Source organism: Onychomys torridus, chromosome X (assembly GCF_903995425.1).
Source record: "Onychomys torridus chromosome X, mOncTor1.1, whole genome shotgun sequence".
Classification (NCBI taxonomy): domain Eukaryota; kingdom Metazoa; phylum Chordata; class Mammalia; order Rodentia; family Cricetidae; genus Onychomys; species Onychomys torridus.
In genome coordinates this window covers 50,044,251-50,065,919 of record NC_050466.1, presented here as the reverse complement: position 1 = coordinate 50,065,919, position 21,669 = coordinate 50,044,251, and the positions used below count along the sequence as shown (strand labels likewise).

At 38.1% G+C, this 21,669-nt stretch overlaps 1 protein-coding gene across 2 annotated transcripts in view; it reads left to right on the top strand.

The window, feature by feature from the left end:
• Gabra3 (gamma-aminobutyric acid type A receptor subunit alpha3) overlaps window positions 1–14,135 on the top strand; it is a 250,595-nt gene extending 236,460 nt beyond the window's left edge. For both annotated transcript variants that reach the window (XM_036174563.1, XM_036174562.1), the window contains one exon: window positions 11,851–14,135. In XM_036174563.1, the coding sequence (XP_036030456.1) occupies window positions 11,851–12,186 (336 nt within the window). In that variant the 3' untranslated portion in view covers window positions 12,187–14,135. The remainder of the gene's footprint in view (window positions 1–11,850) is intronic.
• Window positions 14,136–21,669: the final 7,534 nt, after the last annotated feature.

The following is a 21,669-nucleotide window of genomic DNA, read 5'->3' as shown; positions in this document are numbered from 1 at the left end:
ATAGGCAGAGTTTCTTTGGACCACCAGCTCCCAAATAATGACACAGAAATTTCTTATTAAGTATGAAAGCTTGGCCTTAGCTTAGTCTTATTCGCAACTGGCTCTTGGAATTTAAATGAACACATACACACACACACACACACACACACACACACGCACACACACACACACACACACACACACACACATTAATGTGGTTTGCCACATGGCTCATTACCTTTCCTCAATACTTTGTGTCCCACTTCCTCTACATCTTGCTGGCAAATAATCTACCTCTCAGATTCTTCCCCCAAGTTCCTCTCTCTCTCTCTCTCTGGAAGTCCCACTTATCTTTTCTTGCCTAGCTATTGGCCATTTAACTCTTTATTAAACCAATCAGAAGGTGCCTTAGACAGGTAAGGTAAAACAGAGACACAGAGACATATCTTTACAGTGTACAAAAGATTATCTGACAACATTTCCCCTATTTGTCTAAATAAAAACTGTTTTAACTCCAACACAGTAAAGCTATATGCAATAAGAATAATTATTAGTTAAGAATTACATTCACAATGTCCAGTCCATTTGTATTTGGCAACTTTGAAGAAAATATTCTATTATCTATCCTATCTTGGTGAGTTCAAAGTTTTATACCTCATCCATTTTCTATCATAATTTGTATTACCATCCTAAAAATGCCTTTTCAAACCTTAAAATATTTTCTTAGATAAAAACTTAAGCTTTTAAGTCTCTCAACCTTTATAAAATTTACAGCCTTTTGTGAGTTTCTTTTCTGAATCTGATAACCAGGAAACCTGTAAAACTATAACTATCTAGTCTTCAACCCCTTCAGAGAACTGAGAAGGATATATATTACCTTAGTAAACAGGAAGTACAAAGCAAGCAACTTCAAAAACAACATAAATGACAGAGACATTTGGCTGCCTGAACAATCAACCAAAGTACTTCTGCAACATTTAAGCATCCATCTTCAGCCCACAGGCTCAGAATATCTGAGATACTTTCCTATGAAGCAGAACTTTTGAAGGAATGGCCTACCTTGTCTTTGCAGAGTTTGGCAGTCAACTTCCTTTGAGTCTTGCTTGTCTAATTTGGATAACTTACTGTCAGCAGTCAAGGCAAGCTCAGTTTCTTGCCCAGTGACTAGCTTTGCAACATTTGAAGCAAATTCCATGTAGAGTTCCTCTGACATCCATCTTTTTAAAAATAGATTGGTGCTGCAAGGAGCAGACATGTCTCATTGTTGTAAAAAGCCTTATGTTATTAAAACATCTTAAATGTCATATTATGTAGATCTCTGAAGTGTTTGAAGACCACTTATCTAAAATACATGAGGTGAAATAAAGCTTATTTCTGTCTACCTCTAAGCCCTTACTACAAGTTTGATTTTTATATTAATTATCCATTTGTATTAGTAGCTTTTAAGGACTAAAACTTTACATTGCAACTTTAAATGAGGCGCATATGTGTGATACAGTATGCTGTTACAAAAGTAACATTAAATTTGGATCAATATACAGAAATTCATTCCAATGTAAAATATTTGAGGCTAGTAGTTGCTTTTTAGTTTAAACATAGATTCAATAATCTATGCTTTTATCCTATCATCCCCCCCTCCATTTTTCACTAGATAGGAAGAAAAAGAAGGATAGTGGAAAGAGAAAGAAAGGAAAAAACTTCCTTAATTTAATCTCCTTTGTTTAGTTTTCTCCCTGACCATGACCAATAACAACTTGCAACTAACCCACCTAAACAGTGACAAACATCTATAACCTACTGAATGACCAAAAACTACCCATTCCACCTCTTGAGAATGTGGGCATCATGTTTTTAAAATTACTCTATGTTGTCTGTGGGTGATGCCATTTTTAGGGAACTCTGAGAAAGTTGGGATAATGGCCAAGTTCTTGGAGAGCTAGCTGTATTATCTGTTGTCCAGTTTCTGTGTAATGGGAAAGTGTAGGGCTTGTCTGAAATCCTGACTAGAGTAGTCTGTGAGGCTAAACCATCTCAGCTAGCAGCTGAGATGCTAGCTTCTCATTGTCCTCATTAGTGTCTTATTCTTTTTTTTTCTGAATACACATCAACTTTTAAAGATATCATATATATCTTTAATATATATATGTATATGTATATATATAAACAAATATATGCCTTCTACTTGCAGACACTGGCTGGGAGCCACATTCACCTGCCCCAGCTCTGGAAAGTTGGTGAACCTGTAATACAGAAGGTGTTTCTACCTAGTCTCCTGCTGAGTAGCTTGCCAGCTTCTTACAGGCCCCGTGCTTAGATATATACACCTCCACATTTGACACCAATTATAGTAGGACTTTATTTGAACCTCAATTCTCTAATAATGACACCGAGAGTTCTTGTTAAGTACAAAAGTTTGGCCTTAGCTTCGCCTTGTTTCCAACTAGCTCTTAAAACTTAAATTACCTGTTTATATTAATCTATATTCTGCCATGTGGCTCATTACCTCTTCTCATTGCATTCATCCCACTTCCTCTCTATGTCTCACTGGTGAATTCCTTGCCTCTCAAAAAATTTCCCCCATGTTCTCTTTCTCCACAAGTCCCACCTATCCTCTCCTGCCTAGCTATTTGCCATCAGCTCTTTATTAAACCAATCAGAAGGTACCTTAAACAAGTGAGGTAAAACAAAGACACATCTTCACAGTGTACAAAATGATTATCTTATCCCACAACACTTATATACCTAATTTAAATAATTTCATAAAGATTATCTACTGTGTTCAGGTAGGCTTTATCCCAGTGATGCAGAGATTGCTCAATGTATGTAAATCAGTAAATGTAATTTACCACTTAAATAAACTAAAGGGAAAAAACAATATATTACCATATCATTAGATTCAGAAATGCCTTTGCCAAAAATCTGACATTCACCATGATAAAAGTCCTAAAGAGACTAGAGATATAGGGGACATATCTCAACTCAGTGTAGACAATATATAGGAAGCTCCCATCCAACATTATCATGATTAGAGAAAACATCAAATAATTTTCACTAAAATAAGAATGCCTACTCTCCTTTCTCCTGTTTAACATAATACTTGGTCTATGCTAGAGCAATTTGACAAGTGAAGGAGATCAAAGGAAAAATAAAAAATGAAAATAGGAAATTCAAAGTATATTTGCAGATGATATAGTTTTATATTTAAAAGTCCCTGGAGACTCTACCACGAAACCCTTACTGCTGATAAAAAAAATCAGCAAAATAGCTAGATATAAAATTAATAGACATTTTCTTTAAAAGCTGTAAAATCTTGGTCTTTAATGTCTAAGGATAGCTTTGATATCACAGATTTGTTCTGCTCTTTTCCTAGAAGTACCAATTATGTGTAACATAGAGATTTCTGTCATCTTCTATATCTACCATTTCTTCTCTAATAATTTTAAACTCTTTATTATTTTTAATTTAATTTTATTGGCATTTTTCCAAGCCTATTTTCTGTGTCTCTCACAATTGTCAACAATTCCTATTTACCTTCATTTTGTGGCATCTTCTTCAATCACTTATACACCTTACCTTTGGAGACAGAGTCTCTCACTCAATTCACCAATTTGGCTAGATTTACTGGCCAGTGAGCCCTAATAATCTTCTTTCTTTACCTCCTTAGTACTGGTATCACATTTGATTCCATCTCTGTCTTTTTACATGGATTTTGGAGATAAAACTCAGGTCCTCATGTTTGCATAGCAGCCAGTTTACAGACTGAGCCATCCCTCCAGCCCTAATTGTCTTACATTAATTTCATGATCTTTTACAACTTGTTTTCATGCCTTTCATGTTTCTCTTGTGTATTCTCCAACAATCTTTATTGCTCATCTTCCTCCAACTTGCAGCACATTTTGCTTTAGTTATTACTTTAAGTTTCAATAGAGCAATTCTTTACTTCCTATTATGTATGACAACATCCTTTTAGTAAGTGACTCAGAGGATAATTAGAACAGGGCGGAGCACTTGAAAGTGAGTTGTAATCTTTATAATTTCAGCATCATTTTCTGTCTATATAAATTCTCCTGGAGAGTATCACTTGTAATGATTCTGCTTCTAAGCAGCAAGAAGTTTCCCTTGCTCACTGGAAAGCACTCTATATTATAAATGTGCGTGTGCATGTGTGCATATACCTCCATGTGCCCATTTAGAGCTATGACCCTAATTTTCCATTCTTTGACAATATGTAGTGATCAAACTTAATCCTGGGATGTTATTACTACCAATATAAAATTGATTGTGCTTAAAGATAAGGATAATTTGTTTCTCCTCCTAAGCTATGCTAACCACTTGTTGAAATTCTATTTTGGGCCAGAACCCTAAAGCAACAGACATTTTAAGTGTCTTCATCACCCTGATCTGATGTCTAGTGTGTTTTGGTATCAAGGTTATAAAATTCTACTTTCACAAAAGGTGAAGCTTTAGGCTTGTGATTATAACTCTGTGGTAGAATGTTTTTTCATCTTGAACATCAAGGTCCTAAGCTTGAAGTTCAGCACTATAAAAAGAGAAAATAAAATGAAACAAAGCCCAAAAAGGCATTATTGTTTTTTGGTTGGTTCCATAGAATAAAGATGTCCCAGGTCTCATAAGTAAAATTTTCCAGAATATATTGTTAAATAGATATTTTCAGAGAAATTATATCAGTAACTGATATATTTAACTGAAGTTTCTCTGGTCCTGCTCAGCTTACGGTCAGGATAAATCTCTCTCACCCACCATTCGTGCAGCTGCTTGGACCCAAATAAACACGCATAGGCTTATACTAATTAAAACTGCTTGGTCATTAGCTCAGGCTAACCACTGAGTAGCTCTTACATTTAAACTCAGCCCATTTCTGTTAATCTATATGTCACCATGTGTTCCATGGCTTTAGCTATGTGCCATTACATTGTTGGTCCCTGGACGGGGTGGGGTGGGGGGGGGGGGGGGGGGGGCATCTTCTGCCTCAGCCTTCCAGCACTCCCATAATTCTCCTTGTCTGCATATCCTGCCTATGCCTCCTGCCTGGCTACTGGCCAATCAGCATTTTATCAACCAAGCAACACATTCACAGTATACAGAACAATATCCACAGCAGATATAGTTTAAATTCACTAAGGACAAATTATGACAAATTGACCTCTAATAAATGTTTAATGAACTGATAGGACAGGAAATGGTATAGAGTTTTTCAAGATACCTTATTAAATTAAACAATTATTTTATTTTTATTTTATGTCTGTGACTGTTTTCCCTGAATGCCTGTAAGTAGATTAATGTATACCGTGCTTTCTAGAGGCTAGAAGGGAGCATCAGATCCCCAGTGATTAGAATTGTGAGCTATTTTCTGGGTGCTGAGAATTGAACCTAGGTCCTCTGCAAGAACAGTAAGTCATCTTAAATGGTGAGCCATTGTTTCAGCTCCATTGATTAACTTTCTATTATGTCCTAGAAAACACATTAAGTAGTACATTTAGGCTGATATAACGGTTGGCCAATTAAAGTAAAAAAGAATTCATTGGTGGACTGACATTGACCTGACCTAAACAGAGGCTCCTAGGGATAATTCACAGGATTCTCTTTTACTCTAATTTCTCAGTATGTTGTCCACTGAGGCACAAATGAAGAAATATAAGGTAGAAGATTCAAATCCATATGGTTGTTAGGAGATGATTAACTTTTGAAATAATCAGAGAGAATGTATAAAGTTTGAAAGGACAGGCTAAAATGAACAGACAAGAGCAAATATAAATTCAATTCCAAGAATTAGTTCTAATACATGAAAGCTTAGCAAAAAATTGATTCTGAGTTAAGAATGCTCAGACACACACATATCCATACATACACACACACACACACACACACACACACACACACACACACACACACATGCATGTGCTTCATGTTACTTCCCTTTTTCTGGGACTGGAATATTGCTATGTTGCCCAGGATGACATTCAGCTAGTCATCCTATTACTCAAATCTCAAAGGTAGGTGGGGTTTTCTGTCATGTATCATTATACTTAGTTTCGCAATCCCGTCTTTAAACTTTTCATTGACTATTCTCAACCCATAGTAACATTGTCTATGACCCTTGAATACATCACTCCCATTTCAACCACAAGATGCTTTGTGATCACCATTCTTCCCTGAACTTTAGTTACTCAGATCTTTTGAGAGTTTGTTATTTCTTATTCAGGTCTTGGATCACCTTCTTAAAGATACTTTTTCTAGCTAGCATTCACTATCCTACTCTACACTGATCTGCCTTATGTATTTCAACTCTAGTTGCCATTACCTGACATTGGTCTATGTGTTTGATTACATTTCTATTACATGTTCCTTTCAGTGGAATGTGAACTTGAGGACAGAGATCCTGTTTTACTCTTCTCTGGTGCATTCTAGGGATGTCATATAACAGACAATTTTGAAATATTTAGTAATTCAATAATTTGAAGTCTCTCAAAATCTGATTTCTCTATTTTTTGTTTCTTTATCCAGTATAGTTGCAATAATGTATTATTACAGTCACTTATCAGCACCCATGGACTCCCTCATCATTTCAGTGGGTACTGAAGTACAAGGGAGATTTTTGTTTTTGTTTTTGCTGAAAAAAATATCTATTAACAGGTTAGTAAAGGTTAGGAGCTTATCTACTTAAATTCTGCTGGTCCTTCATTCAGTATTTGCAGGCCTTCTCTTTTTCAGTATTCAGTTCTATTTCTTATAAAAATCAAATTTAAATATTTTTAACGATTTATTTTATTTTTGATTGTGTGTGTATGTGTGTGTGTGTGTGTGTGTGTGTGTGTGTGTGTGTGTGTACACATGTGTGTGCACTGCTGGTGGAGACCTGCACTGCAGAGGGTATTGGTTTCCCTGGAGCTAGAGTTACAGGCAGTTGTAAACTAACTGCTTGATTTGAGTACTGGGAACTGAACTTGGGTCTTCTGTAAATATAGTTAGCTTCTTAAACCACTGAGCCATATCCTTAGCCTCTTAATTTAAATTTTAAGTATTTATTTTACCCTCTTTCTAGGGAGTATGAAAACCACCAAATGACACTTACCTCAGTTTCTTGTGTTTCTTTCTTCTCCTCAAAACACTGGTAGTATCTGAATCTCTTCCATTCTTCCCTTCTAAGCTGTGACTTGAACCTGGATAATTTCCCACATATGCTTTAGATAACTCTCATTCTTTTAGGAAGCTGGCCTTCCATCTGAATTTTCTTTCCTTTCTGTAGGATTAACTGATCCCTATAAGTTGATCTGCCTTCCTCTATCATTCTTTACCTCAGTTTTTGAGACAGAGTCTATCACTGACCCAATACATTACCAATTCAAATAGACTGTCTGCCAGGCCTCCCAGAACTAGGATTTCAGTCTTGTTTGTGAACGGCCACACCCAGTTTTCACATGAGTGGTAGCAGGATTAACTGTGGTCTCACTGAACTATTTCCCCATCCCCAAATTGTCTCTTGTTGTAGTTAATCTTTCTTTCTAAGTTCTCTCTTTGATTTTTCTGAGAGCAAGGTCTTAGATTCATTATATGATTTTTTCATATACAAATGTATTATGTAAAGTAACTATCATAAGCAACATAGCATATGTAGTTAACATTAGGTAGTTCTAATTAGAGCAATATGATTCATGTTGTTACTTAAATAAATGCAGGTGTATGTCCTAGTTAGTTCACAATTTCAGGTTACAGCCCAGCACTGGAGGATAGTAAAGGGACAAAATCTTGAAGCTGCCCGTCCCATTGTATCCACAGTCAAAAGCAGGGAGAAATGAATGCATGCATACCTACTGCTCAGTTAATTTTCTGTACTGTAAAACAGTTTAGGACTCAAGCCTAGAGAATGGTGCCACCCACTTTTATGGTGGGTATTCCAATATCAATTAACAAAATGGACAATCATCCACAGATTGCCCATGGAGTAACCTGATGTAGAAAATCTCTCATTGAGTTTATCTTCCCAAGCCATTCCATTTTGTGCCAAGTTTACAATTAAAACTATCACATATAGATGTATGACATTTAAATTATGGTAAAATTTGCTATTTTTATTAATTAAATTTATCTTTTGATAATTTTATACATGTATACAATGCATTCTGATTACTCTCACCCTTACTTCTTATCTCCTTCCTACCCATGTATTTTCAAACAATTAAGTGTGTAATTCAATAATTTTAAGCACACTTACAGTTAACCTCAAGAATACCTTTCATCTCTAAAGCTTAAAATTCTCTACTCATTAAAGAACAACTTGTCTGCATCCTGCTCTATGCAGTAACATTCAGTTTCATATCCTTTTGTTGACAATACAGATAGGAATGTAGTAGTGATTAAAATGTCATATTGGAAATGATGTGAGAAACTAAAAGGTAATTTTACTTTACTATTTAAATAGTCTGTGATTAAAACACCTGCTGCTTCTCTTCACTTATAGAACATAAAGTGGCTGTGGATGTAAAGAAAGTGTTTGTTGTCCCAAGTGATTGTTTCAAAGACCTAGTCATAACCAGCTTATAAGTTGACTAAATGAAATGATATGCAAAAGCTTTTAGCAAAGTCAGTGTAAAGTTTTCTTCAGTTTCTATTTTTTTGTTTGGCTTTTTTTTTGTCTAACCATGAAAAAATGACTAAGCAAGTTAATAAGCAGGCAAACAAGTAAAGCACTATTTTATTTAATAGCAAAGACATTTAACAGCAGGACTCGATTCACACAATGAACTTGCTAATTATAAATGAGCCTCATGTAGTATTTAAAGTATTTATAAGGTTCGTAGAAGGCTTTGAGTTCTGTACCCCTTCTGTTTGTAACAATGTGACTACAATCTTCTAACAAAGAAGAAAAGTATTGTTTTTGAAATGTTCTATTAGTCAGACTGTTTATTTACTTAAATGAACACTCCCTTATCTTGCACATTCTCCCACCCTTCATTTCCAACACTCCCTGCCCATGACTGAGAACGCTGATGTCAACATATGCAGGCAGAAGCGGGTATACAAGGCCTTTTAAGATTTGGCATTTTCTTTTTTAAAATTAATTATTTATTTTACATCCTGACCACAGCCTACCCTCACTCCTCCCACTCCCTAGCCCACCACCCCTCTGTCCCCTCTCCTAATCCACCCCTCCTTCTTACTCAGAAAAAGGCAGGTCTCCCATGGGCATCAGCAAAACACAGCATAAGACCAAGTACATGCCCCTGTATTCAGGCTGAGCAAGGCAATCCAGCATGAACCAGGCTAGTCTTTTGTGTGGGCTTTTCTCTGATGTCCCTGACACCCCTGGCTCCTACAATCCCTCTATCCTCTCCTCAGCAGGGGTCCCCTGAGCCCAATGTTTGGTTATGGGTCACTGAACCTGCCTCCACCCAGTCACTGGGTGAAGGATCTCTGCAACAACAGGGTAGTCACCAATCCAATCACAGGGGTTGGCCCCAAAATCTGGCCTTTTCTATCTGTACCTTCAGTCATTACAACTTGTTTGTTGTGCTTACTGTGATTCAGCCATGCAGACTACTTGCCATCCCCCATCAGTGTTCTAGGCCTGTGCACTGACCTTTGCTGCATTATCATTTGGTGACTCCTGCTCAACTATTTTTTTTTATTTATTTTTCATCTTGCCCATAGTTTCCTCTCCCTCCTCTCCTCCCAGTCCCTTGCCCCCACCCTCTCTCTTTCTATCCCCCAAATCTACTCCTCCTTTGTTCAGGAAAGGTCAGGCCTCCCATGGATATTAACAAAACATGCCATTTCAAGTTGCAGTGAGACTAAGCACCCCCTCCCATATATTAAGAATGGGCAGGGTGACCCAGTATGAGGACTAGAGTACCAAAAGAGTCAGAGATAGCCCCTCCTCCCACTGTTGGAAACCCCACAAGAGGACCATTTTTAAATTGGGTTATTTTTTTACTGTTCAACTCAGACTGGAAATCTCACAGCCTTCCTTGAACTGCCTTTTCCACACCTGCAGGCACTCTGATAACACTTTACTCAAAACAGGACCCAGGTTACACATTATGACAATCATGTGTTCACAGGGTTCTCTTCAACAATAGGCTGTGAACACCTTGGGAGAAAGGGACTGAAGTATAAATTCTAATTTTTCCACTTAACCCTAAATATCTAGCATATGTTTTGGCCCTATTGATATTCAATAAATGTACAAAGGTTATTATTTGGATCAGGAAAGGAAATGGTACTGTGATTTAACTTCAGAGGAAGAAAAGGGAGATGAAGATAAAGGAGCTATAAAAGAAATCAGGAACAGAGAAACTTAGTAAGGAAACAAGTAAGGAACTGGGAGAGTAAAGAAGATAATTCTGAGAAGAAAAAAGAAAGAGACTGAGGTATCTGAAGAAGAGCTGGAGGGAAGACATGGGAAGAGTATTTACATACTGAATTAGGCCACTGCCTTGGGCTGCAGTTAGGATCTAGCTTGCTCCTTTGGTCAACATGCCATGCAGCATCTCTGTTCTAATCCAGACCTAAGCATTGGCAACCCCAATGTAGCATCACATATACATGAGCACTTTTATGTGGAAAGAAGGGGGCACTTTTTACTATGTTTTGAGGATAGTTTATGTTGGGAGAAAATTCTCCCAAAGGGCAATGCCATAGCAAGCTTCCTGCTGTCTTTACTTTTGCTGTATCAGAAGAGGTCATTTTGTCAGCTCTGTGGGGGAGGCTGTGGCTCCTGCTAGCAGCCTGGAAAGAGTGGAAACCATTTGCATATCCCCTATTTTGCTAAGCACCTTTATAGTGCATGAGGACAGCATGCTGTTGTGATAATGCATGTAAACATTCCATAGTATCTATTATGATCTTTAAGACAGAATGACTTTGCAGATTCACCAAGCTCTCTTCTTCACAGGAGGTGTGCCCCTTGATGGCAGCAGCATTTTTGGATTTTTTCCCCTCGGGTAACCAAGAGTATCTTGTGCTATAGAAAGCAGCACAGTGTATCTATGGACAAAAGTCAGGAACTCAGATTGGTAGTATGTGTTCTGCCATTTAATCTGAAGCTTACTTACATATTAAGTGTGAATAATGTCACCTACTTCATATGGTTATTGTGAAGGAAGAAATCATGCACTCTATAAAATCTCACATTTCCTAGTAATTCCCACTGCCATTCTCTCCTCTCATCCTCTCAATAATCTGCCAGCTATTTTCACCTTCAGTTTACAAATGAAGAAACTGAAGCTCACAAAGGAGGAGTGATTTATCCAATGACACTTAGCTAGAATTTTCTAGTTTCCTTTCTGTTGCTGTGATAAAACACTGACTAAAAGCAAGAGGAAAGAGTTGATTTGGTTTACATTACTACGCCATAGTCTCATCATTGAGGGAAGCTAGGGCAGGGACTCAAGCAAGAACTTGAAATAGAAACTTCACAGGAATGCTGCTTGCTGGCTAATCTGAAGGCCCATGCTTAGATAGCTTTCTTATAAAGTCTAGTACCACCTGCCTAAAGAATAGTCATGCCCACAGTTATCTAGACCCATCTACATCAACAAACAATCAAGAAAAGTCCCCACAGACATTAAAAAACAAAACAAAACAAAACAAAACAAAAAACCTGATGTGGGCAATCCCTTGATTGAGACTCTATTCTCAAGGTAACAGTTGGGATTGACTAGGACAGTTCAAATGGTGCATGCAGGTTTTCTGTTTTCCAAATAGAAAACCTCTCTATATACAAACCTACTACTTAGTAGGTTCTTAAATGCCCCTCATACATCTTTCTCCCTGCACTCTCCAAAAGTACTTTGTGCAATGAATTCATCATCTTTTATTTTATTCTCCACCCCCCTTTTTTTCTGGCTCTAGAAGAAAACACCAGCAGCCCCAACAAAGAAAACGAGCACCACTTTCAACATCGTGGGAACCACCTATCCTATGAACCTGGCCAAGGATGCTGAGTTCTCCACCATCTCCAAGGGTGCTGTTCCCAGTGCTTCTTCAACTCCAACAGTCATTGCTTCGCCTAAGGTCACTTATGTTCAGGACAGCCCTGCTGAGACCAAGACCTACAACAGTGTCAGCAAGGTTGACAAAATTTCCCGTATCATCTTTCCTGTGCTTTTTGCCATATTCAATCTTGTCTATTGGGCTACATATGTAAACCGGGAATCGGCTATCAAAGGCATGATCCGCAAACAGTAGATAATTGTGGTGGCATAGCAACCACTGTATAACCCATGAAGCATCCAAACACCCAAAACCCAGGGTTCCCTTCATGTGTTTCATGATTCTTCTTTTTAATCCTGTTCCAAACTGAGTGTAATCACTTTCTCAATTCATATTTATGAACTTCAGTGAAAGTGTAACAACAGAAAAATGACTTATCCTTTGAACATTGCTTGGATTGAGCCAATCACTGCCATTTGTCCAGTTGCTTATCTTAGTGTACCAGTCTCCCCCTGATGAGGACACTGCATGTGTTTAATTTCACTCTGCCCAACAAAGAAGGGACAGGAGACTCTACTTTTTTTAATGGAAACCTTGGCTGTATGAGGTCCAGGGTGTTGAGATCCAGGAGCATATTAAGTAGTCTGCATTGGATGATTCTGACTCACTATGGAGTTAGGCCCAGCTATCTCACATAATCTTATCAATCTGGCCCCTCCCATCCCTCCAGCAAGGCCTACTAGATATATGAACTGGTAGAATGGGAAGAAGCCTGTGCAAACTTCCGAAGTGACCCCTAAATAGTTCCTTGCCTTGGAAGTTAGTGGAGACAGAGAGAGAGAGAGAGAGAGAGAGAGAGAGAGAGAGAGAGAGAGAGAGAGAGAGAGAGAGATCGATCTACTCTAGTTTCAGCCAGCCTTTCAAGAAGTAGCATCTTAATATATGTTTCCTTCAGGAAAGCTTCAACAACACTGAGTCCCTTATAGCTAGCTGAGTATTGCTTATTGTGGATTCATGGCTACCTGCAAACTCTTCAGGAAAAAAAAAATGAACAGACACTTTTAAGTCAAATTAAAAAATTACTTATACACACAAAATGATCTAGATCAAATGCCTATATAAGACTTGTTCAAAGATGGGGAATCTAAGAAACTCACCTCCCTGCCAATGCAATGGAATAAGATGGTTGGTAATGTTTGAAGACTGAAATCTGCATCAAAAGAAAGGGCCACAAACAGGAGAAAGCAAAACTTTTCCTTCTACACTGTATATATCATGCTCCTCTTTCAGGCTCAGTCAATTTGCTCCCATTATGTCAAGGACTTCTTACCTACTTTGGATGCTGATTGCAATGAGGGGTGAATTGCAGATTCATACAAATATCTCTACTTATTTTTGAGTCAGTTAAATCATTAACTTTGTTACCAATTTTATAATGTATTAGAGGCCATTTAATCTCAGTTTGTTATTAAATGTAAGCAAAAAGAACAGACATAAACACACAATTTTTATAAGGTAGTCCCAGAAGTTTGAATAATTTGCCTGGAGTTCTTAGAGATGTCTTTAATAAAGAAATATCCTACGCCCATTTCCAAAGGCCAAAATGAAGGAATAACTGAGAAGCCAGGGCCATTCTTAACTTAGAATGAGCACAGCCACAGTGGGCCCTCTGGGTCATAAAGACAGTTTAACACTATAAAGGTCTTTAAAAGGTAACAGTGCATTACCCAAGATCGCTTCTAGTAGTAATGACTTGAAGAAATGAGACTGTTTAATATAACAGCCCCAGCCACTTTGGATCTGAATAGCTCAACTAGTCCAGAGTATCCAGAAGGTCCAAAGTAAAGCCACAAGTAGCACCACAAGCAGATTCTCTGCCCACCCACTGAACAAAGCTTCTAAGGGGTGTGTCATTAGCTGTTGGTTGCCTTTTCATTCATCCTTTCCTTATCCCTTGCTTCCTTGCCATTGTTGGGATAATGCATGCCAGTCCCATTATTCTTAAGACTGTGTCTGTAGGTAAATTTATGACTAGAAGAGTATAGTCTTGTGGATGTGTAGGAATGGGGGTTGGGGGGCTGTTAATGGTTGTCTTAAGGAATTTAGAATGGAACCTTGACCTTTGCCTCTCTGTAGAAATTGTATTTCAAAATGCTTTGGTGCAATGTTTAGTGGCTGTTTATTAAAACCCTTTATGAATTGTACTTGTGCTGGAATACTTTCATTGATTAGTCTTACACACAGTAAGTACTATATTCTTGACTTTGATACCCACTCTGGTGCCCTAAACTTTTCACTTCTTTTTTTTTTTGAGCTGAGGATCGAACCCAGGGCCTTTTGCTTGCTAGGCAAGTACTCTACCACTGAGCTAAATGCCCAACCCCAACTTTTCACTTCTTAACATCATTAGAAAATACTAGAAGAGAGTATCTCTAGTGAATGAGATCAGTTATAGTAATCCAAAATGGATCCTATGTGAAAACATAGTTTTGAATGACTCTTTACCCAACATGAAAGAGAAAGAAACAGTATTTTCATTATAGTTCTAGACATACTTTTCACTGAGTATTGTTTTCATTTGGTAATATTTCAATTAAAGTGATAGAGAACATCTGATTAGTTAAGCCATGTGTTAGGGCATGCATGCCACCATTCTTTTTCATAGTGTTCTGAGAAATCTTAGAGGGAATATCAAGAGATATACTTGAGAAATTTACCTGGCCCCTGGAAATGGGAAAAATATCCTTGGGAGAGTGTTACACACACACACACACACACACACACACACACGCACACGCACACGCACACGCACACGCACACTCTCAGGCACGCACAAAAGCATTATTCTCCAAAATGAAAGAAGGACTTGAGTGGTCTGACCACTGAGACTCAATCCAGCTCTATGGTCATGAGATAGGTGCTATTGCTACACTAATCCCTTGGTCCAGGTCCATGCAGTTTAATCACACCTCATAGTGATATGGTGAAACACCAGAAGCAGCCATGCTTATAAGATTACTCCATACAATATTGAAGTCTTGTTTTGTTAAGAACCTGCTGAAATCACTTTGCCTCTGATAAATATTTGCTTAGTCTTAGGTGGAAATCACCAGATGTTACCATCAACACTTCTGGTTTGGGTGGTTTGGGGTGGTCAGTAAATCTAGGTTTGAAAATTTTATGGTGCAGAAAAACCTCTGTGTGTGTGTGTGTGTGTGTGTGTGTGTGTGTGTGTGTGTGTGTAGAGGGAGGGATGAGGAAAAAGAACAGAAAAGGGGGAAAGAGAGAAAAAGAGAAAGAGAATAAGAAGAGAAGAAAAATAGGGGAAGGAGATCCCCAGAGCATTAAATGTAACAGGGTAAATGTACCTCCTAGCTCATGGTAGGTGCACAATAAATATTTGCTGAATAAGCAAATGCTAATCTAGATCAGAACTACATGATAGGACTGGGAAAATTAGATGCTCTTTCCATGATCCGTAGATGCCAATGAAAACAAACAAATATAATGTGCAGCTTTCTGAAGCAACTCTGAGAACATTCCAGTGCTAATAAACATGCCATTTTATGCCATTTTAAATAACTTTTTCCTAATTAAATCATTGTTTGTTCCTGTGTGCTTTTAAATGTGGAGGTCTCATTAATAATCCGTTAGTTCCTCTTCCTAGAAACCTACAGGCAGGTAGGAAGACATGACTCAGTAGCAGACCCCTCTGAAACCTCAGGCATACCCGCTGACTTCTTCAGAGGCTGGGCTTGTGTAGGAGACAACCTAGAATACAGATTCCCTGAAAAATTTCCAGCAGCAAGTGGAAATAAAAGGGAGGGTACAGGTAGATACAATCTGGGGAAATTTTCTCAATAGAGTCCCAGAATTTGAGGCAGGCATCTCTACAGCTTCAGTGGCTTCTAGTTACTTAGCTTTCCTTCACTCAGCAGGTTAATCATGTGACCATATACTATAGTGAGGCTAAAGGTGCCTGCACTTGATAAAACTGCTTTCGGGGCCTTCTACCTTGTATTTTCCTTTAAATTGTAAATGTTTAAAGTGTAAAATATGATGTTGTGGTAACAATACATAGTGAAATGATTATCAATGTCAAGCCTACATTTAGGTTTGAGGCTTTGTTTGTTTCGGCTGTGCTTTTGTCTTAGTTTCTTTTTCGATACTGTGATAAATGCTCTGGCAAAAGCAACTTAAGGGAGGGTTGATTTTAGTTCTAGCTTGTGGTTTAATGTATATCATAGCAGGAAAGTCAAGGCAGAAAGAACTTGAATCATATCCATAATCAGGAATGAGAGAGCAATGTATGTATACATGGATGCACACTGCTCAGCTCACTTTCTCCATATAAACGCTCAGAAACCCAGTCAGGGAATGATCCCTCTCACAGTGGGCAGGCTTTCCTATTTCTATTAAGTTAATTCAGATAATCTCCCCCAGTCATGCCCAGAGGTCATATCCTAAGTGATTCTAGATTCTGTCACATTGACAATTAACAATTTTGGTTTTTTACTTTTATATTCCATGTATGAGTAAGATCACAGTACATTTGTCTTTTTGTAACTGGCTTATTATACTTAAGATAATGACCACCAGGTCCATCACATGACAAATAGTAGGGATAGCCTGGACTTGATCTGCTTTCCTTCTTCAGATCCAATAATTTGATATCATGGACAATGCATCAAGAAAAATGGTTACTGATTTCAGCTAGGATTAAATCCCATTATTTCTGCTCACCTGGACCAGTTCTAAGTTGAGTCTTAGTTTTCCTGTTAGTAAATTCTGATTATAGCAAGGCATAGTGGTACAGGCCTTTAGTCCCAGTGCTCCAGAGGCAGAGGCAGGTGGATCTATGTGAGTTTGGGGCCAGCCTGGCCTACATAGTGAGTTCCAGACACTTACAGCTACATTAAAGTAGTTGCTTTAGTGACATACTCTATGTTACCAGATCCTGGGCCACATCCTGACTCTACTGTTGCTTTCACACAGGCCTACTCTAGAAGCACAAAACCCATTAAAAAAAACAAACTTCTGCAACATAATTAGATAACTTGTCAGCTTCAAATGAATTTTTTATTAAATGCCAAGTAAAGTCCATGAGGAGAGACAGGGGCCATATTTATAGGTGGAACAAAGGTCTCTCCAGATTTCTGCCTTCACCCTCACATCCTTGCACTGAGCTATAGGTCTCATGTGTGAAGAGATGCAGGATGAGTATGGTTCAGCTCCACTCCATGAATAGGAAAAACTGGATGTGCAGCTTATAAGATTACGGGGTCTGGCAGTGGTGGCACATGCCTTTAACCCCAGCACTCGGGAGGCAGAGGCAGGAAGATCTCTGAGTTTCAAGGCCAGCCTGGTCTACAGAGTGAGTTCCAGGATAGCCAGGGGTGTTATACAGAGAAATTCTGTCTTGAAAAAACAAAAAACAAAAAAATAAAAAATAAAAAAGATTAGAGGGATATTGATAAAAGACAGAGTGAGAGGGGGAAAAACCCACCTCCTTTTGTTTTGACCTCAAAAATCTTAGTACAGGAGAGAAAAGAAATCCTCAGAAGGAAACCCCCTCAGACTTACATTATTATAGACCTGCAATATGCAGGTACCACTTCTTTTATCACAGGACAGAGGCCTCTCTTTGGTCTAAGGCCATCCCCTCCTTTGTTCCTCCTCTCTGCTTTCTTTCTCAGTGGAACTGCTCTTGTTGAGTCAACACTGTCCTCCTTCCTAAAACTTAAAGGCTTTCCCCACTTCTCTTTGAGCTGTCAACAGCATTTCACACTGGTCACAACTACTTTATCTTTGAAATCTGGTTCCATGATACCACACTCTCCCAAGAACCACTTTGTGTGTGTGTGTGTGTGTGTGTGTGTGTGTGTGTGTGTGTGTGTGTGTGTGTTTTCTGGCTCAACTTTCCCTTTCCTTTAAGTCTGTGGTTCCCTATGGTGTTCTTTATTTCCTTCTCCTTGTCCCTGAGTGATCTGATGTCTCATGATGGCTTAGCACACAGTATATTTATCTCTTGTATAACAAAGCACCCTAAGTGAAACAACTCCTCTTTATCTTACCCATTGATGAAAAGAGTCTAAAGAGCACACCAGATATAGTGTAGATGAATTTCTAAACAGTCTTATTAAATAAGAAACACAGAGCCAAATACAGGGGTGAAAGCCATAGAGATCAGAAATAGTGAGAGTCACCAGCTAACCTTAGCTCACCATGTGGCTGTAGCTTCCCAAGAGAATAGCTTCTTCCTATCTAACCTGCACCTTTATTGCCTTGCTGTTCTGCCTTCTCATTGGCTCAGACCAGCCACCTCACTTTCTTATCACTACCCATATGTACAGACCTCTAGGTCTCTTTGGTTGGTACTGGGATTAATGGTGTGTGTCACCATACTTGGTTGTCCCCTAGTGTGTCCTTGAACACACAGAGACTCTGCTTGCCATATGATCGGATTAACAGTATGTGCTACCACTGCCTGACTTTTGTTTATGGCTGGCTATGTCCTCTGATCTCCAGGCAAACTTTATTTATTAACATACAAATAAAATATCACCACATTTCAGCACAAATAAAATATCATCATATTTCCCTTTTTCTAATAAAAAATAATAAAAAAGTTATAACTAATATAAGAAAAACTATATACAATAAGTACATTAACTATATACAATATATATAAGCAATAAATACATCAGCAAAGTATAGTCCATATGTATTTGACAAACTCAGAGAAAATATTCCGTTATCTATTCTATTTTGGTAAGTCCAAAAGGTACCTGATTCACTTTCTATCCTAACTTATATTACTAACAGAGAACTATCTTATAATGTCTTTCAAATTTATACACTTACACCTCTTTAGTGAGTTTCTTTTCTGAAATTCTTAACAAAAATAATTATAACTATAATTATCTTATCTTTAACTATAACTATAACTATCATCTTCAACTCACTATAAATACAAATATATAACTTTCAACTAACTACAACCGCAACTATATAGTCTTCAACTCCCTCAGAGACCCAAGAAGGAAATAATATTACCTAGTAAAACAGGAAGTGCAACAACACACAAGTGACTTCCAAAAAAATGTGAGTTGACAGAAAGAGCCAGCTGCCTGGACAGTCACCTGAGGTTTCTCCGCAATGTTTGGGCATCATCTTCAGCCTACAGGCTTAGAAAGCAATTATCTCATTGTACTGTATCAAAGCATATTTGTGAAGTAGGATGTACTCAGGGCCTACAGTATAGCTTGTCTCTACTTCTACAGATAGGGTTACTCAAAAAATGTGGAGGGACTTTATTAACCAGAGTATCTGAGAGAGATATCTTCTCCTTGGAAATGCCTTGGAATGTATGCACTGAAATGTAGACATATTAGTTGTCAAAATCCAGTTCTGTTCAGAAGCAGAAAAGTTGGATCCTAAACCAAGAAGATCAAAGATATTCCAGATGCCTGATGAAGGGGTCATGATCTTAAGTCACCTTCCTTCTGTGCAGATTGGTCCATGAAGAGTTAATGACCAACTCATCTAGGACTGTGCACCTGCACATTGTGTGACTTTGCACAGCATGGCTTCTGGGTTCTGAAAGGAAATGTATCTAGAGGGAGCCTCTGGAGAACAAATATCTCAAAGGAAATCTGTAGAAGCTGTAGGAATTTTTACTGACCTGTGTTGGGAAACACAGTGAAGAATGAAGAAAAGGGACACAAAAAACGCTGAAGATGTTATAAGTATGGGTGAGGGACTTGCACCCACTTTACCCTGGGTACTCTTGAGGAAAAAGGAATAAGAAAATATCAGGTAGAAAGAGAGACCTAGTTGATGAGAAGAAAGACAGAAACACAGGTTAACTTCGGGAAGACCTGGGTCAATCAATACCCAACAGCCCAGAACTTTATTCAAAAGGGCTTTTTATAGCAATGCCAAGGAACAAGGCAAAAGATTTCCCCCTTGCTAGGTACAGCCAAGTGCAGACCCTTCCAAACACCTGGTAAACATGCCTGTGGTCCAATCATCCTCTTATGCAGTCCTGTTGGGTAAAGCAAGCTCAGATTCTCTGACCTTGAGTCATTTGTGCCTCCATAAGTATGTATGAAAACCACACCACCTCTTTTATGTTGATAACTACCAGATTGATACTTTTAGCCTAGTTCTTTCAAATGAATTCTTTTTTTATGTTCAGAGGAACCCCTATTACACACACACACACCTTCCCTTGATTGTTCTTTTATCAATTAATAGATTAATTATTTACCAAGATGCTCCATTAAAAAAAGCTAAAGTTGATATTTTCCATAAATCTGTCTTGCATCTTTATGCCTAGCACATTTGAAAGTCTTATATTCAGCCTCCTACTTAAATCCTATATTGTACCCTCTCCTTCCTACTTCCATTATCTAAACTTTCATCATGTGTCTCCTTGATTACTACAGTCATGCCTCTTAAAACTATAAAATGTATTATATCACTTGCCTGTAAAGTGCCCTTTGTTGGCATCTTGCTCAGCATAGAATAAAGTCCAGAATGTATCTCTGGCCTTAAAAGTCTTGTGTATTATATTCTTGATTACTTCTCAGTATCCTGTTTCCAAAACTGCTGTTTCTCACTTACAATGCACCAGCTGTGTGAACCACACATCAGTGGTTCACTCAGTTCTCATTTTCTACACTATATCTTTAGCCATGTCATGTACTTGCACTCTACTCTAACCTAATGTTCACCAGATTTTGTTCCAATTTTCCACCAGACTGAGCTTTGTAATGGGGAATTATCAAAGTATACCATAGGGTATGACCAAAGATAAGTCAAAACTCAAAAGAGGGGATGTATACATAGCTTAGTAGTTTAAAGAGATTGCTGTACATGGATGAGGACTTAAATTTGGCTCCTCAACATATACATAAAAACCAGGCATTTAGGTCCATGCTTGTACCCATAGCAGGGAGAGGGGACAGATGGATCCTGGGGACTTGATGATCAACCATTTTCCAGGTTCAGTAAGTGACTTTGTATCAAGAAAAAAAAGTGTGGAAAGTGATAAAGGAGGATTCATAGATTTTGTTTCTGTCTTCCACACATACACACACAGAAGAGCACAAGCACATATGCACATGCATATAAGACAAAAACAAAATAAAAGAGAAAAAAAGAAAAAGATTACTGGATATAATACATTGTGAGCTGACCTTTAAAAGATGATGCCCCTTCCTTAGGCAGGGAAGAATATTGACAACGGGATACACAAAGGCTCAAATATTTGAGAGACAAAAGTTAGTTATATAGAGAGATTTGTCAAAACTGTCCAGGCTGACTATTAGGATGGCAGGTGAATATAGGAGCTCAGAACCTAAGAAAGTGGCATGAGAGACAGGCTGTCATCTATCTTTCTGATAATGTGGCCACATGCCACCATCAGGTTGCCTTGAGATCCTAGAAGATTAGCTCACAAAGATGATAGCAACACACATAAGATGCTTTGAGGAAAACAAGAACTAATGTCACTATTCCAAGTAAACTTCCTACAGACCCAGTACCTTAGAGTTTCTCATCTCTTCATGCTTTCTCTAGCTTCACTGTTCAATAAATTCTCTCACTCACAGGCCCTTTTGACATAATTAAACTTCAAATGAAATAAGCAGGGATTACATTAAATGTATTAACAATACTGACCAGTTTTCCTGAAAATTGCTTTTTGATCAGTCTCAAAATGACCCCGAAAGC